Source organism: Alosa alosa, chromosome 9 (assembly GCF_017589495.1).
Source record: "Alosa alosa isolate M-15738 ecotype Scorff River chromosome 9, AALO_Geno_1.1, whole genome shotgun sequence".
In the NCBI taxonomy this organism is placed as follows: domain Eukaryota; kingdom Metazoa; phylum Chordata; class Actinopteri; order Clupeiformes; family Clupeidae; genus Alosa; species Alosa alosa.
The window spans coordinates 3222554-3240882 of record NC_063197.1 but is presented as its reverse complement, the minus strand read 5'-3'; the positions used below and the strand labels follow the sequence as shown (position 1 = coordinate 3240882).

At 39.3% G+C, this 18329-nt stretch overlaps 1 protein-coding gene across 4 annotated transcripts in view; it reads right to left on the bottom strand.

Annotated features, from left to right (window-relative positions):
- Positions 1–18329, bottom strand: part of tdrd5 (tudor domain containing 5) — a 37104-nt gene that overhangs the window by 10846 nt on the left and 7929 nt on the right. For all 4 annotated transcript variants that reach the window (XM_048252179.1, XM_048252181.1, XM_048252178.1 and 1 more), the window contains exons 12-15: positions 11291–11491; positions 10833–10961; positions 4315–4614; positions 3833–3988 (exon numbers count right to left, since the gene is read on the bottom strand). In XM_048252179.1, the coding sequence (XP_048108136.1) occupies positions 3833–3988; positions 4315–4614; positions 10833–10961; positions 11291–11491 (786 nt within the window). The remainder of the gene's footprint in view (positions 1–3832; positions 3989–4314; positions 4615–10832; positions 10962–11290; positions 11492–18329) is intronic.

The following is an 18329-nucleotide window of genomic DNA, read 5'->3' as shown; positions in this document are numbered from 1 at the left end:
CCCACATCGCCCCCTACAGTTCCTTCAGTTGGGTTGTGGAGGTTAGCATACTATAACGTTACAGCTACTTGTCAGGACTTGTCGTGCAAGGAAAGTATAACTGCATAATTATAGGCTGTTCATCTTACTGACTCCAACACAGAACCCACCCCCACCCCCACCCCCCTTCACCTACTACCTAATTCCATTCTGTGGGAAACACTGCCTTCCATTATCAGACCCTTCATCTTATCCATGACAAATGCATAGTCCTGTAGAATAGAGTATTGTTAGAATACTATTGAGTTGTGGAGATTAGCGCACTAGAATACTACTGTTAGAATACTGTTGGGTTGTGGAGGTTAGCACACTAGAATAGGGTATTGTTAGAATACTATAGGGTTGTGGAGGTTGGCACACTTTAACGTTACAGCACAGGATAGTCCTAATTTTATGCATCAAATTTATTCCAATCCAACTCAAAAGTTTTGAACAACACAAAGTGAAGGTTTTACCCAGATCAAAACCAAGAATAGATTATGTGATCTAATCCAATTTCAGGATCCTTGTTTCCCTTTGAACAACCCATTTTCAAGATTTTATCCAATCCGATAGCCGAAATCTGGTAACTGAAATCCGATAACCGAAATCCGATCACGTTTCTTTTGAACAATTGGGCCCAAACAATCAAAGCATATGTAAAACTAAAAAGCTATGCTACCTCATGTTCGTTTTGCTCGGACCCCGTAAATCACCGCTTGCGGTTATATTTGACATTGTTAATATTGACTCAACTTCAATGAAGCACCCCACATCATCACATACCCTTTACCATATCTCACAATTCGCATGGGGTACTTTCCATAAGATCATCTCTCAATGCAAATCAAACCAGCTATTAGGCTAACTGAAATAAAACCATCCCAATCTCTAGGTATGTTGAAGGGTATGTGATAGAGCCCGACCGATTTATCGGCGGGCCGATATTAGGCATTTTCAAAACTACCGGTATCGGCATTTATAATGGCCGATAAATGAATATTTTAAAAATAAAATAAAAACGGACGAAACACCCTTCAACCATGTCATGAGTGTTGGCGTTGTATAGTCTGTCCACCAGAGGGCACTCTACACCGTCCCTGCTGGCAACACCCGTGTATAACGTGCCACACATCCTGCAACCTGCTGATCCAGCCAGAGTCGGGCACATAGACAGTAAAATAGGTCGGGCAGAGAGAACCAGTCGGGCAGAGAGAACCAGTTATCCGCGAGTGAGATCATCAGTGAAGTGTGTTCATGGTGATTTGGTCACGAGACATACATTGCTTGAATAACAATTAAAAGAACATCCCCATCAGTTCTCTTAACTCAAATAAGCATGACAAAATTCGTGAAATTTTGCTGGTAAATAAGCCGAGAGTGAAGCGGAATTAGCTAGTAATTATGTTACGTTGTTACAGTGTAGTTGACTGTCTGTCCTTTTAACTTTTGACAATGTTCACTCCTCGCACGTCTAACTTACATTTTACAATGCAGGGACTGTAACCACAGATATGCTAGTTATAAATACAGTAATCATTACTTTATTTAGGCAGAATAAGTTCGTTGTGGTTTCCAAGCTCATTAATGTTAACGTTAGCGGTCTTCCACTGATATTCATGGCATTAGCTAGCTTTGTGGTTAGCTAGTCTATGATGAGCTATAATTTAGCAATGGATAACGTCATACTGCAAATTGTAAAACATACGCTTTCAAAATAACAGGCCGGGGAGAGATGATACGTCTCACTGCTATAACGGTCACACTATTAAAGAAATACATCTTCAGTCACATTGTAGACATAGAGAAAAAGTATCAAACGTAGCCTAGCTTGTGCAAAACCTAGCTTGTGCATAAAAGTTAGCTTTTCTTTTAAACGTGTGTGAAATCCAATGACGCGAAGTGTGCGTTTCAGACTGTCGTTCAGCCGCAGCATTAACGAGTTAGGCCTACATAATGGATTTAGATCACTAAATAGTAGGTTTTAGAAGGCAGGCAGCATCTGATGATTGAAAATGGTTTGATGTAGCTTGATGGAAATAATTTTAAAAGTGCAGGTAAAGGGATAAGCAAGCTGACATTGTAATTATAAGGTCGCTTATAAGGCAATAAGGACTAATTATTACACAAGCACACTCAAACATTCAGGAGTGACCTTTATCTTGTTTAATGATAATACAAATGATGATGATAGTAATAATGTCATCATTATTTTTTGTAATTATTCAGTCTTAGTTCAAAGTTAGATTTATGAAGCTTACCAAGTCTTTTAATACTGGTAATTTGATTTGGTTGTTGTTTTTGTGTTTTTGTTCAAAAGACTAAGTTTCATATCTTAAGTTTCTATTTTTATACATTTTATTTATCAGAACTTTAATATATTTCGATGTTCCTCTGTGACAATATTATTTAAAAATAAACAAGTTTGTTTTTAAAATGCATTATCATATTATTTTAGTCAATACTCATAAATAACTACAAATAACTAATGTTAGGGAAATCTGTTAATGTTTTGTTGCGCGTTTCTGAAAAAAAAAAAAAAAAAAAAAAAAAAAAAAAAAAATGGGACCAAGACTGGAATCCCAACAGAAACAGCAGTGCAGAGAAGCATATCCCAGCCTTGGCGGGATATATATATATATATATATATATATATATATATATATATATATATATATACACACACACATATAGGCGGAATATATATATATATATATATATATATATATATATACACACACACATATATAGGCGGAATATATATATATTATATATATATATATATATATATACACACATATAGGCCGATATATCGGAATATCGGATTTTTAAATCAACAAATATTTGTATCGGTATCGGCCTTCAAAATCCTTTATCGGTCGGGCTCTAGTATGTGATGATGTGGGGTTATTTTAATTCCAAAGGCCAAGGGAACTTTATCAGGATGTATAGTACCATGGATCCATGAAATAACTGGCCTTTAAAGGAACCGTATGCAAGAAATGTATTTCAATTAATCATAAAAGGGCCTTGATATGTCACTAGACATTAAGAAATCATGTTCATTTCAAATACTTATATCACTGACAACAGTAGTCCGGCCAGGATATTGTCATTTAAAAAGTGAAGTTGCAGCCCTCAACTGATGTTGATGTTGTGTTTTGGCCTGATGCGCCACCCTCCACCTATCTACTAATCACAAAGTCAGTAGTGTTTCGGCATCCGGGTTGCCAACCTCAGGGGGGAGGGGATACAACGCTCTAGAGTAATTTGAAATTGATTGCAGTACCAGTTTTGGCCACAATCTTACATATGGTTCCTTTAAAAATAAAAATCTGCCTGCTTCTATGGGAATTTAACATAGGGGTATGAATACTTATGCACCCTGTATTTTAATGAAAAACATTTATTTATTTACGATACATTATTCATTCACAAAGAAAATTGGTGTCCTTAAAGGTTGGACACATATGAATGGTACCCTTAGTAATACAGATGTAACTATTTAAGATATGGGGAATTCATAATTTATAACAAAGGAAAACACCTAAAACTGGCCTGCTATTTGGGAAGTGTTTGGCTCACTGTCCCTAGCTAATCCACTGTTTGCGATTTAGGGCTATAGCATATGCCGGGTCTAGCTCTGTAGTAGTTGATCATCGAAAAATACCGTCTCCATGGCTCATTTTCTGTGTTTTAATGCAAAAAAACACCCTGGGGTCAATTTTCACCGGAATTATACTTTAAGACTCCACATCAAAGTGATCAGAGACATTGTTGAAAAGCACGGAATCTGCTGAATCAAACTCTTTACCTTGGGGATGCGGTCATGATTAGCAATTTCTGGCACATGCTTCTCTGCACTGCTGTTTCTGTTGGGATTCCAGCCTTGGTCCCAATCACTGGAGATCAGAATGTCTTTTGACAGCAGAGCCTCAAAAGGGTTGACTTTGGGTTGGGCCGTTTCATCCTGAAACAACAAAAATGTACAAACATCTAAATGCCCACATTCAGAGACACACAACACTGAAATATGACCAACAGCTATTTTTCCTAAATACAACAGACAAAAGCAAAGCTTGCAGCACAACAGGGCAGAAAATCATTACAAAGTTCTGACCCTAGTTTTTCCCTGTTTACAATCCCTTGTAAAATCAATGACTGTTGCCTGTGAAGGACAGCATGACAAATGTGAAAAGGAATCTTGACCAACAGCATGACCTCAGTGATGTTAGACGAATCAGTGAGGGCAGCAGTCTCCACTGTCAAAGCAGTGGCCACGGTTGTAACTATTACCAAGGGAACATTAGGCAGGGATGTAGATTCCAGGTTGAGATCATCAGAACAGGGTACAGATTCCAGGACGGGAATATCAGGCATGGGCGCAGATTCCAGGGCAGGAATAACAGGCGGGGGTGCAGACTCCAGGACGGGAATATCAGGCGGGGGTGCAGATTCCAGGACGGGAATATCAGGCGGGGGTGCAGATTCCAGGACGGGAATATCAGGCGGGGGTGCAGATTCCAGGGCGGGAATATTAGGTAGGGATGTGGATTCCTCCATAGAGACCTTTGCCTCAGCGACAGGATGAATGGACTAAAAGAAATCAGGGAAAGAACAACAGATAACTACAAATCTCAAATCTCAGTTGACCACTGCATTAATTATATTTATATGAGATTTGAGACTGAAGCCATAGAAAAACTTACTCATTCACAAATTCATGGAAACGTAAAAACATTATGACAAAAGCATTATGGGCCCCGAGTTTGACAGTGAAGCTATGGGGAAGCTATGTTAAGGCCAGGACTCTCTGGTGAAGTAAATTTGAATAAACCACATGTACATGTAACCAGAATTTAATTCTGATCTATCTATTGGCAAATAAATGTCAACATCCCTTTATCGTAAGAATGGGACATTCTGCCGTCCTTTGTGAAAAACTAAGCAGGACAATATATTGGCTGCAAATAGCCCATCATTCACACGTCCCAGCAGGGTGTCCAAAACAGTACAAACATGTAGCTGTATCATTAAAGTAACTTGTTGAATTGATAGGAGTTCAGAGAGGTTTCACTTCATTATTCAACCTAATCTGTAATCTCAACTTCATGTGTGATGATCGTTAATTAAATAGGCCTACCTACCAGGGGTGTGTTTCCCAAAAGCATAGATGCTAACTACGATGCATCTTTCGTGGTAGTGTCACTGATATATCGGAGTTGACAGTATTTGAATCAAACGTCACAGATACGTAGACATACATACATAGAGACATACATTGTTGATATTTGGTTGTATTTTGCATTTTAGTAAGAGCTAAGAAATATGCTCTTAATTTTTCATTATTAAAAACGTGATGCGTAACAATATGAAGCTGTTAGTGCATACGTAACTCAAATTACGGACTCACATTTGACAGTGACACTACCAAGGTAGTTGCTATCATAGTTAGCAACTATGCATTTGAGAAACGGACCCCAGACTGACAACAGTTCATGAGAACTCATCAGGTCTTATTATTGTAGGCTACTGCTGGTGCTCCTGCTTTTCCAATATAAGATACACCAGTTTGCTGGTATGTAGTGTATGTAGTATGTAGTAATGTGCAAACGATTGCCTTTTTGCAAGTTCCATATGGATGGATTATCACTAGATGAAAAACAGAATGACCTTGAAGTGTATGGCACAGCACTCAAACTTAAATCAGGCATAGGCCTAGTTGTGTAATTCCTCTTCAAACTATTCGATCTTAGTCCACTCTCTTCCGTTTGTACAGTAAGTGCTTAAAGGAGAATTACGGCAATTCTTCACATAGTTCTTTGTTTCTCGATGTCATCGAGTATGGTCGGTACAAAACAACAACAAAAAAAACATTGGTTCTACCTAGCTCGAGCCCCCGTGTTCATGCCTCCAAAGTGTTACACTGTACTGTAGCTGCCTGGTAGATCTAGCTGTTGGCTGCAGCAACTCAAGCTAGGTAGTACCGATTGTGGGAAACAGTATGAGAAAAATCGACAGAATTCTCCTTTAGTTTGGAAAATATTACATGCAAGCGGACAGGAGTGCGCTCCAAAGAATCGCCCCTTATTCTAAAACATATAGGCTACAAAACACATACTGTAAATAAACGTTAACAAGGGTACATTATTTCCAACAATGACCTATCCACAGACAGTACGCTAATATTGTATTTCAATGCATGACCAACATATATATGAAACAAGGTAGACAAACCAATCTTCCTGTTTATCAAAACTTGTGGTATTGTCAGTTAATTCATCCAGTTTGTTAATCTTTGTGCTTCTTTCCAATTAATACTAACACCATACAAAGGTAGAATATTAGTAGGCCTGTCATAGTTATCAGATATCAACTCCTAGGCCTAAGACTAAGGTCGTTTTTTGGCATCATCACTGAGTATCCTATCGGGCTTCCATTGGAAATAAAACATGCTTCAACATGACATATATATAAATATAACTAAATATTATTATTATTATTATTATTATTACTACTATTACATTACATTTAGCAGACACTTCTTGACCAAAGTGACTTACATATGTCAGCTATATTACAAGGGATCACATTGTCCCCGGAGCAACTTGGGGTTAAGTGCCTTGCTCAAGGGCACAACAGTGGAAGCTTGGAATTGAACCGACAACTGCATCTGCTACTATACAGCTGCGTCAACGTTTCTTCCGTGATTTGGGAAAAGCCCGTAAAAGTCCTGGCAGGAAGCATGCATAAGGACGTAGATCCAGGAATGCACTAATATTTTGTTCGTAGTCCATTTTGCAACAATTATTAGTTAACACTAAGTTGTAAACACTTCGAAAAAAAAATATTAAAAACTGGATATACCAAAAAACGTTGATGTAATCGCTTCCTGCCAGGACTTTTACGGGCTTTTCCCAAATCACGGAAGAAACGTTGACGCAGCGGTATAGTAGCAGATGCAGAGGCAAGTGTTATTTAAATAAACTCCTTAAAACTCCTGGTGCACTTACAAACGTTCTAATGCCTCGTTATTGGACTAAAGGTCATAGTTGTACTACTGTAGAAGTTTCGTACCATTCAGGGCATTATTAGTGGGGTAATTTACGAGATAAATGTTGGTTCCATTACGACTGCAGTACGTCATTAGTTTCTGACAGCGCTACTCGACCAGGGTTCGACCAAGGGAAAAAAGGTTCTGGGAGGGTGTTTGGCTCGGGGTCATGGTGCAAAGGACCCTAGGGTGAAATTACTCAGAACCATCGCTTTAACCACTACACTACCACCGCCCTATCATATCACATATGTTTTGCTCATAATCTTATTGCTACATAGATTAACAAAATAACAGCCTGATTGGATGTGACACGGCATTTTAAAACTTCAGTTCAGATGTGCAACAATATTGAGATTGTAAATGCTACTGTAATATCGTCTGACGCATTCCATTAAAAGGAGAACTCCAGCCAAATTTTAACACAGAACTCAGTTGATCAAGTTCACGGAATACTGTTGGTCGGAAAAAAGTGAAAAAAAAAAAAAAAAAAAAATCGGTGCTGTCTGACGCGAGTTAGCCGGCTGCCGACTCAACCCAACAAAACAATTTCAAGATGACTTTGGGTGTTGTGCCTTAAGTGAAAGCTATTACAGTACTTCGCCCATGATATCAGGCTACTGATCAACTGAAAATTTTGCGGCGGCGCTCACAATCTAGGAACAGCGATTGGGATATTAATTGTTTAAATAGTTACGAACAGGCTTGGAATTTCGCCATTTTAGGGGAAAGGCTACTTGGCCTTCAGTTGGGCATATTTGGTGGGGGGCACAAAGACCACATGTCAGGGCACCATGGCCAAAGTTAACTATACAGTAGTAGGCTATAAAAATGATCTAAGTTGTATTTAGCCTATTCACAGCAGTAGATCTGCATCACTGTATGAAACATGAAAAAACATTTAACATGACATATTACATACCACTGTAAATCATCTGATCATCTAATATTTACAGATATCTAGGCTATATTTAACATTTATTTTATATTTGGCCTGTTATGAAATCATGTTTTGAACAATTTAAGCACAGCTCAGCTTTAAGAAACTCAAATAGCCTAGATGCATGCTTAGCACTTTGTGATCATTAAGGCTACTTTCACAAACTCTTAGTCAGCTGTATATCCTCTGATTTTAATATTTACCGATATCTAGGCAATATTTGTAACATTTATTTTGTATTTGGCCTGTTATGAAAACATGTAGAATGATTTAAACACATTGTGAAACTTAAAGCCCAAATTTGGAGACATGCATGAGGAACACTCTTTAATAATCAAAAAAATAAACCGCTAATGAAGTAAACTTGTGACCATCAAAAATCGTTTATCGCCTGTAACTCTGTGATAACAGGACGTAACAGGAAGGCATTTGGCTGAGCAACGGAGGTTAATATGCTCTATATTTTGTCCAAATAATGTCTGTCTATCATCGTTGCACTCGGAGAAAACCAGAATGTTTAATTTGTCCTGCGTTTCTTCTACGGCTGCAAACGGGATTCACTCGCAGTTAACCAAATATTTCTTTATTAGGGCAGGGCATATTTCTGGCTATTAAATTATTTCTAAACCAGGCAGGCTTCGGCAGTAGGTCAACTGAGAAGAATGGGTGAATTTGGATGCACTTTCTTTTTTTGCCGTGTGCGGTCACTTTCTCCACTGCGTAAAAGAATAAATTAATTTGCGCTGTGAATGCTAAGATTATTTGACAGGCCATAGGCTAAATAAAAATTGCTATTAGTCGGACACAAAGCAGAATATTGAAAGAAGTGGCCTGTTCACAGTGGCCTGTAAACCTCTGATTTTCAAAGGGGCAACGACGGCCATAGCCGTCGTGGCCGTCATGCAATTCCTACCCTGATTACGAAATAGTAATTTAATACCTTGTAAAATCACAATTACTACATTTTAATACCTTTTGGGCTTACTTTTTGCTAAGTAGATTTACTACCTTTTAATACTAAAAATTCCGCAGACACCCTGTCTATGCAGGAAAAACCCTAGTAAGGTAATGCACTGAATCCACCATTAAGTTATTTTTAGCTCATATATTTGGCCGAAGAGTAATTCCCTGTGTATTAGCTGCATTGTGTATAAACCGCAGGACAGTGTTTTATACAAATAAAAAAAAAAAAACATACTAACCGCAGCCGTGCAGGGCCCCAAAAAGGCCAATCAGAATCAGATCAAGCTTTAATCATAAAGAATGAAGAAAAGAAATGCATTCCCATGTATGGCCCTTCCCATGCTTTAACATCATAGCTAAAGAAATTGTGCAAAATCAATGTATAAATCTTGGTTAATAGTCTGGAAATTATAGTAATTAGAATCAGCTGGTTTAAAGAATGGTTGGAACTATGTGGTAGGACAGTTGAGAGGGGCAGCACTTTTGTCCTGACTGGTCATGGCACAGACCGGCCCACAGTGGATAATTTTCCTGTACTTTAGGTTTACAGGGTCTTTAATCTATTTATATAACTGCTTACATACCAAGAGCGACTGGAGTGGCAAAATTCGCTCTGGCAGCCCTGCTTTTGATGCTTGAAGAGATATTTCAGACGCCTGCTTGAATGTTCAGTCATACCGTAATTTCCCAACTATTAGCCGAGGCTTATACATTGATTTTTGCAAAATTTCTTCAGCTATGACGTTAATACACGGGGGCAGCTAATATGGTATTAATATGGTTTTGTTTCTTTTATCTTGCATAAAACACTGTCCTGCGGCTAATACACAGGAAATTACTGTATGTTACATTTTTAAGAGAACCATTGGGATAACGTATCCCTACACAAATTAACTTAATTTGATATTAAGAAATACTTTATCAAGAAGCGTTTAAAATATTAAATTAGGCTTTGCCTTAATTTTGAATGATGGTCTTTGACAGCATCTGGCAATGATGGTCTTTGACAGCATCTGGTTACTTTATCATGTAACGTTGTTCAGCTTATAAAAAAAGATATTTCATTGATCCATTGATCATTTATTTCATTGATTCTCTATATCACTCATACAGTGATATGGAGAATCCCCTTGTTATTGCAAACACTAAACAGAACAAATGTTTCATAGGAACTGAAGTTCACATAGGTTTTGTGTACACCTAATTTTGAATTGGTTGCCGGTCGTTGCCGCTGAGCCGTGTCATAACTCATTACCATCAAGTTAACCAAGCTTCAACTTCCTGTTTGACGCTCTTGGTGCTCAAAATGCCCAAAACCCGACGATGACGGCTTTGCAGCTTCTCGCTGCCGAGAGACGCCGGCTCTCATAGAAAATAAATGACGTCCATTCGTCAGGGCAATTTTTGCAGCTCTAGTCACTCTTGGTGCGTACACAGGTATAATGATTAATTTCCTGTCTCAGCAGAATGACCTGGTGGATTGAGTTCCAGATCAGCATCACACCCTCTTACACCCAAATCAGTCGGGCACATCATATGCCTCAATTCTGATCAGTACAACATGTTTTGAGTCTGTACAGAAAGGTGAGTTTACAGTATGCATTTGAGCCAATCATATGTCAACTCACATTTCTCAAATCATACATCAACTCACATTTCTGCTTAAAGCAGCAACAGTTTTTTTTAACATTTTTTGTGACATCACTCGCTAGTTATTCGGATCACCATGGGATGGCCATCCAGGCAAGCATATGACACAAACCTACACAGTGCTGTGGGTCACCAGAGAAAGGCCTGAGAATGACTGCTGGTTCAGTCAGTTGTGTGTTGTTAAGGATTGCTCCAAGTACCAAGTACCTCTGGGTCACTTGTGACTGGTGTGGCACTTGTGACGTGCGTCTCCTCCACTGCCGACTCGGGCGTCTTCACTGGCTTGAGTTCACCATCCCCCAGGTACATGGACACTGGGTTGGACTTGCAAGATGTCTGAGAAACACAACAGGTTACACATGACCGCGTGTAACTGATGCGTTCCATATGCAGAGCATAAAAATAGTTTTAGTTAGATTGGTCTAATTTTTTCGAATGTGCACACTGCCATCACATCTGGTTTATACCAACAATGGTATCATGTAGCTGCCCAGGTCATAGCTGTAATGGTCATGGTAATAAAAAAAATGTGCATTTGAGATTTTTAATACAGCAGTACACGCCTGTAGCAATCTGTTCGTAGGTTTCCAAAATGGCATTAAAATGTAAGCATCACAAACATATTTCACAAATTCTTGTTCCACTGAGACTTTTCTGGCACTAACCTCTAAGTAGTCAGCTTTAGAACATGATACTGCATGTCCCTCGGTCTGGAGGATGCTGTGGACGTATAGGTCCTCATGGGTATGCGTGTCACACAGGTAGACTTGCATAAAACCACCACGGTAACGGTCTATGGCTGCAACCAGAAGACGATCACAGCACAGTTTCTGGAAACATCCAATGGCATTTGCTGTCCAGCAGACCTGAGTTGAGATGAGATGTAGTGTTAATTTCGTCAGACGAGACGAGAGGAATTATGTTCGTCAACGACCTTTTTTTTTTCATGACTAAGACGAGACGATGACGAGACGGCAGTAATGTCCTGAAACACTGACTAAGACTATCTTAAGATGCATTGTTGTTGACGAAAAAAGACGAGACTAAAATGTTTTGCATGAAATAAAAGCTAAGATAAAATCTCCCTTCATGTTGTTCGAAGACAGAATATCTAGCTGTTACGTTTTCAAAATATTCCGAATGAGTTCATACGCAAAAGCTTTCCTGTAGGCTAGTCTACGTGCTGCTGCTACAACCCTGTGGCTGCAACACGAAACTACATGGAACAAGAACCTGGAGATTTCTGCAGGAGTTAGCAAGCTAACTACCTAAGCTTTATGCCACAATGCTACATACCCAGAAGTTGAAGCTTCTCTCATACAAATTAACATCCCCCAGAATGTCCATACGAAAATGTTCAGCATGTAATGTCAACTATTCATCTACAGAGGGCATCGCTTTCAAATGGCCACTTCAGTCGCGCATTACGAGGCGTGAAGCTGCGTGAAGCTTTAGTACCACTTTCAGCCACTGTCGGTCGGCTCTGCCACTGTACATCGCTCTGTCAGTAGCCTGACTGCCGCCCCTTCTGAAAAAAGCAGGAGGCTAGGCTACCTTTAAACGTAATTGTTACGAGGAGGAATCCCAGCCCTCACGAATTCAATAACAAAATAAATCGTAATTAAACATTATCTCGATTAAGGCTACTTGGGTATGGCTTAAGGCTTGACTACACGGTGGCAGCGAAAAACGAAATCTGCTTTTGATAGCCTACCGGTGCCGCTCCACAAAAACGAAAAAATATCTTAATTTGCTGCCTATGTTATTGTCAGTGTTGGGGGTAGCATAACTCACATAAAATCAAAACAGTGTCTTAATTTGCCCTACTTCTTGACTGCAATGTAGTCAACTGACTGCTTGACATGTCATTTTTATTTTCTGTACAATAAACAAATACTGCTTTATGCCGCAGAATTACAATTATATTTGGCTGACTGCAGACGCGCCACTTCCCTCCCCATATTCCAAGATTAAGATAGTATGAAGTGCTTTTTGTATAGGCCATCATAAAAAATTGTTAAAACGAATAGCTATTTGCAATTTGACAAAACACTGGTCCTCATTTTGCGAATCTTGAGGACGATATACCTGTTGCATTTAGTTAGATGTACGAGTCACGCATAATGTTTGAAAACCACTGGCTCGTAATCACAATATTTTAACACAGAAAGTTGGATAGCCTACTTCATCATGTCCCCATGCCTACATTTTTGTGAGTAGCATAGAGATTGTTAAAAACAATAAAGTATGGCTCTCCATTTGGGACATCGAAAACTTATATATTTAATAGACTACCGTCGAAGATGCTGACTTGCAAAAGCCTCGGGATAACACGTTATCTTCACTATCATCAGTCATGCCCATTGATCAAAGTGGGGAATGAAATAAAAGTTTGAGAACCACTGGCTTAACAAGTTACCTGCAGTCCAGAACACAGAATCTGTTGCAATATTCTGATGATCGGCGATGATATTGGCAAATGTTTGTTTTCCAAAGTAAGAATTTCACTTCACCATGCACCTTCGACAATGAATAGCTCGTTACACTTGTTACTGTTAAACGTAGGCCTACCTGGTATCATTACAAACATTATTCTGTGTCCTAAAACTGGCATATTTTATGGCATTGTGTCATGTAAGTTCGTTGCAAAATCTAGAGAAATGTGTGAGGTGGTCAGCGGGGGACAATTGAGACACACATTGGATTGTGTTATTACTTGAACATTCCACACTATCCACAGCTGTGGTAGGCCTATCAGGGGCAGGAGGATTACTGTTAGCGCAGGCTTTATATAAAATTCTTCAACAGAAGGCCTCGAATGTTGTCTTGTTTGTGGAGCGCTTTGCTTGCTTCTGTAATCTCGGCTTCATTGAAAATGAGGGCTTCCCTCAATGACCCTCCGAGAATAAATAAAGGCTGAATGAATGAATGAATGAATGAATGCCCAAAATAAAGGCCTGTGGTTTGCGCAGCCTACAGTAAATAACAGACCCGCCAGAATGTGCGCTATAATGCTTTTTTTTACGAGCAAGATGTTTTGGTACCCTCGCACACTGCATGTTCTTAAATAACAATGATCATCAGTAATATTCGACCATTCATTTGGGTAAATGGGTAAGTGTGAACACCTTGATTGGCTGATTGGCTGATGATTTTAACGCGGGCATGATTCCAAACACCTCCCTTACGATGATGAGTGACAGGTGACAGGTCTCAGAATGCGTGCGCTACACAAGGACGGAAGATGATGAATAACTGGGGCCGTAGGCTATTCACAAAGGTTTTTATCTTACTACTAGGAGTAGGCTACTCCTAAATCGCACTTAAAGATTTTAGCTTGGAGTTTTCTCTTAAAAGTTATTCACAAAGCCTTTCAGACAACTCCTAAACTAGGAGTGAGTCTTCGTGGCTATGGATGACGTCATTACTCATGCACAAGCTTGACTGAAGTGACCACCTTGATTGGCTGACGATTGTAACGCGGGAATTCCAAACACCTCTCTTCCTATGATGAGTGACAGGTGACAGGTCAGAGAATGCGTGCGCTACACAAGTAGTGCAAAGGACGGAAGATGATTAATAACTGAATAAAAAGGCCTAGCCTAAATGAATAGCAAAACAAATAGCCTAGTAGCCTAATGAAACATAGGCCTATGGATTGATGTAGTAGCCTACCTTTGCAACATTATTAAATTAATCTGTCACCAATATGCCTAGGCTACGTTTGCAAAGAGGAGAACATTTTAATTTGATTCACAATGAAACGTTACATTTCATTTACATGTTAACAATGAGTAGTTTTGGTTGTTGCTGGTGGCGTTATTGCATCCCTTTTATGAATGCAAAATTGTTCTCTCGCGATTGGAAGCTCCTGTTGCGCATAGGCTACGCATTTCAAAACATCGCAACTAAAATGCCACAAAAAAGCTGTTTATGAATAGGTCTTAGTGAGTTAGGAGTCCTTTTCGACTTAACCTGTCCCAGACTTAGGTGCTACTTTTTTAGGTCTAAAATGCTTCGTGAATTACTTTTTTTTGTGAAAAAATTAGGAGTCCTAAAGTTAGGAGTGAAAGCATACCATTATTTTTAGGAGTTGCTCCTAAATTAAGCCAGTTAGGAGCTACTTTTAGCCTTAAAATTCTTTGTGAATACGGCCCTGAATAAAAAGGCCTAGCCTAAATGAATCAAGCAAAACAAATAGCCTAGTAGCCTAATGAAATATAGGCCTATGGATTGATGTAGTATCCTTTTGTAACATTATTAAATTAATCTGTTACTATGCCTACGCTTTGCAAAGAGGAGAACATTTTAATTTGATTCACAATGAATGTTACATTTCATTTACATGTTGACAATGATTAGACTAGTTTTGGTTGTTGCTGGTTATTGCATGTTATTGCATGTTAGTTATGAATGCAAAATTGTTTCCTCACGATTGGAAGCTCCTGTTGCGCATAGGCTACGCATTTCAAAACATCGCAACTAAAATGCCACAAAAAAGCTGTTTATGAATAGGTCTTAGTGAGTTAGGAGTCCTTTCGACTTAACCTGTCCCAGACTTAGGTGCTACTTTTAGGTCTAAAATGCTTCGTGGAATTACTTTTTGTGAAAAAATTAGGAGTCCTAAAGTTAGGAGGAAAGCGCCCATTATTTTTAGGAGTTGCTCCTAAATTCGCCAGTTAGGAGCTACTTTTAGCCTTAAAATTCTTTGTGAATACGGCCCTGAATAAAAAGGCCTAGCCTAAATGAATCAAGGCAAAACAGCCTAGTAGCCTAATGAAATATACGGTTTGATGTAGTATCTTTGTAACATTATTAAATTATTCTGTTACTATGCCTACGTTTGCAAAAGAGAACATTTTAATTTGATTCACAATAATGTTACATTTAATTTACATGTTGACAATGATTAGACTAGTTTTGGTTGTTGTTGGCGGCGTTATTGCATGTTAGTTGCATGTTAGTTAGCCTACAATGCAAAATTGCTTCCTCACGATTGGAAGCTCCTGTAGCTGCATAGGATTTCAAAACACGGCAAAATGCCGGAGGTTTGTGAATAGGTCTGTGAGTAAGGAGTCCTCTTGACTTCTTTTAAGCCGTCAGAGGTGGGAAGATGTGATTTGTTGGGGGCAGGGCGGATTAACTGGGCACAAATGTCTGATGGCCCCCCCTTCCCCCCAGCCAACGTGAATCGGGTGGTTAGTTAATAGGCCTATCGTGAAGATTTTTCCTGCCATCTAAGGCCTGAAGCATCTGTGAGGCCAAGCCTCACCAAGTAGCTTCGTTTGTTAACAACTAACATTCCATTTAATTAAACTGCTTTATAGGCTATGCGAAATAGTTTTCAACATTTTGAATATTAGTGTCAGGTGAATTGAAATGTTCTCAAAGTAGCCTTATGGCTGAAAGCTGCTTGGGATCCCCGTCAAGCAATATAACCATACAAACGCTTCCTGCACTCATTGTTTCAAAAGGAGTAATTTTGGCTTTGTTTGCTGAAGAGCTGTGGGCGACCTGGCAAGGTATGCCCAATGAAAATAAATTAGCATAGCGCAACACAACACAGACCCTGCTTCTCTCGCGTCAATCACTGACAGTAACCTAGAATAAATGCATGGGGAAAAACACTTCCCCATGACAAAGACATCGTAAAACACTGAAAGTTAATATTTTGTCACTAGCAACATACATCTGTCCTTTGTTAAATGTATTATGTTCCAAGTAGCCTATCGTAATTCTGCTTCATAAAGTTGAACAAATACATTTGCTTATTTCACAGAAAAATATAAATAGCCAGTTAGGGTCTACAGTGCAGAGTTGGTAAGTTATGGTAGGCCAACTTGCAGTGAACATACAAACAGGGGAAATTCTTTCTCTTGTAGCTGAGCAGCCTCAGGTGCGCCGCGTGAACATAAGGCCAAACATGCAAGCGCCAATGAATCGTGCTCTCCACGACAATCATCATGGATTAAACTTAAATAGGTTAACATCACTCTAAGTTAAGCCTTCAAGCAAGGAAAACGATGATTTGAAGACATCTGTTTTAGTTGGAAGGGCAATGGGTAGCAACAGGGCAACACAGAGACAGGCCTGATGGCAGAGCTGTTATGAGAGTATTAAAAAATATGGGATATTCTAATGGAAAACATTAAAAGCGGCAAGACAGCGGGGAAAGTTAAAATACATAAACACGCGAAAAGTTGGCATGCATTGTTTTGGGTCCCGTGCACAGGGATTATATGTCATATTATTAATGACCTATGATTATTTGTGAAATTGTGCAAACAGGCAAACACATTGGAAAAGGAAGGACTGGTAGCATGCAAGCTCACGGGAAAGATTGATTTAAGAACGTTATCACAGTGTGTGGCTGTGGCGCGGGTGGAAGACAGCGACAATTGGCAGGGGAGGGTCATGTCTTTTTTAACAATTCTGTCGGAGGGTCATTGAACAATTTCTAGCAGGCAAGAGAGGGTCATGCAACTTGCAACTGAAGCACTCAAAATTCCTCCGGTGGCCCCTTCAATAAATAACGAACAGTCCCTAGATTGCTGCTGGGCTATATGTCTTGGTTCATGTCTGTTAACAACTCATTGCCGTCAAGCGCGATAGCCTATCTGGCGGTTGCATCCATTACAAACAAACATGCAATGTGAGCGTCTGGGATTGGGGGAGAGCACTAAATGCTCTACTGAATAAGCACGAAGTCAAACCTTTAAATGAAAAACACTATTTAATAATAAAAAATAAAATAAACTGCTAATGAAGTAACCTTGTGACCGTTTATCGCTTGTAACTCCATGATAACAGGACGTAACAGGAAGGCATTTGGCTGAGCAACGGAGGTTAATATGCTCTATATTTTGTCCAAATGATGTCTGTCTATCATCGTTGCACTTTCGGAGAAAACCAGAATGTTTAATTTGTCCTTGCGTTTTTTCTCGGCTGCAAACGGGATTCACTGCGCCAGTTAACCAAATATTTCTTTATTAGGGCAGGCATATTTCTGGCTATTAAATTTTTTTCTAAAAAACCAGTCTGCTAAAGTCTGTAGTGAAGTCTGTGTAGGGTTTTCCAGGCTCCATTTCTTTTTACGAGACACCCTGCTCACTTGAGCCATCTACCGGTTGTTTGGGTTGTTGCAGCGTCTCACTGGAAAAATACAAATTAAAGTCGCATGATACCGCGTGATCCCACGCGCGGACCGCGAGTGAAGCTGGCCAAGTCGAAGCACTGCCCACTGTAGTTAGACTGATGATGCAAAGTTTGCTAGCAAGTAAGCTAATATGGAAAGTTCGCTAGCAAGTTAGCTATGGCTAAGATGGAGAGTCTGTTTGGGGAATGTGTTATGCGTTTGAAAGATATCGCCATCTAGTGAGGCGGAGTAAAACATTAATAGTTTGGCCTACGACAGTGTTTCTCAAACTTTTTCAGTTTCAGGACCACGTAACTAACCCTAGCTTAAAAAAAGATTATACCTACTTCAACAGTAGCCTATAATTAGTCTACACAAAAGGCCTACTCACTGAACCACCTTGCTTATTGTCTTTGCACTTTGCTTATTGTGTCAGAGGATTCATACTGTATGATTTAAAATGGCATATCATACATAGACAGTGTTGCAGAACTGTTTGGATTTACATACAAGTTATATTGCAAACAACTCATCTATATTATATTTTACCACGTCTGCTTGCGGACCAC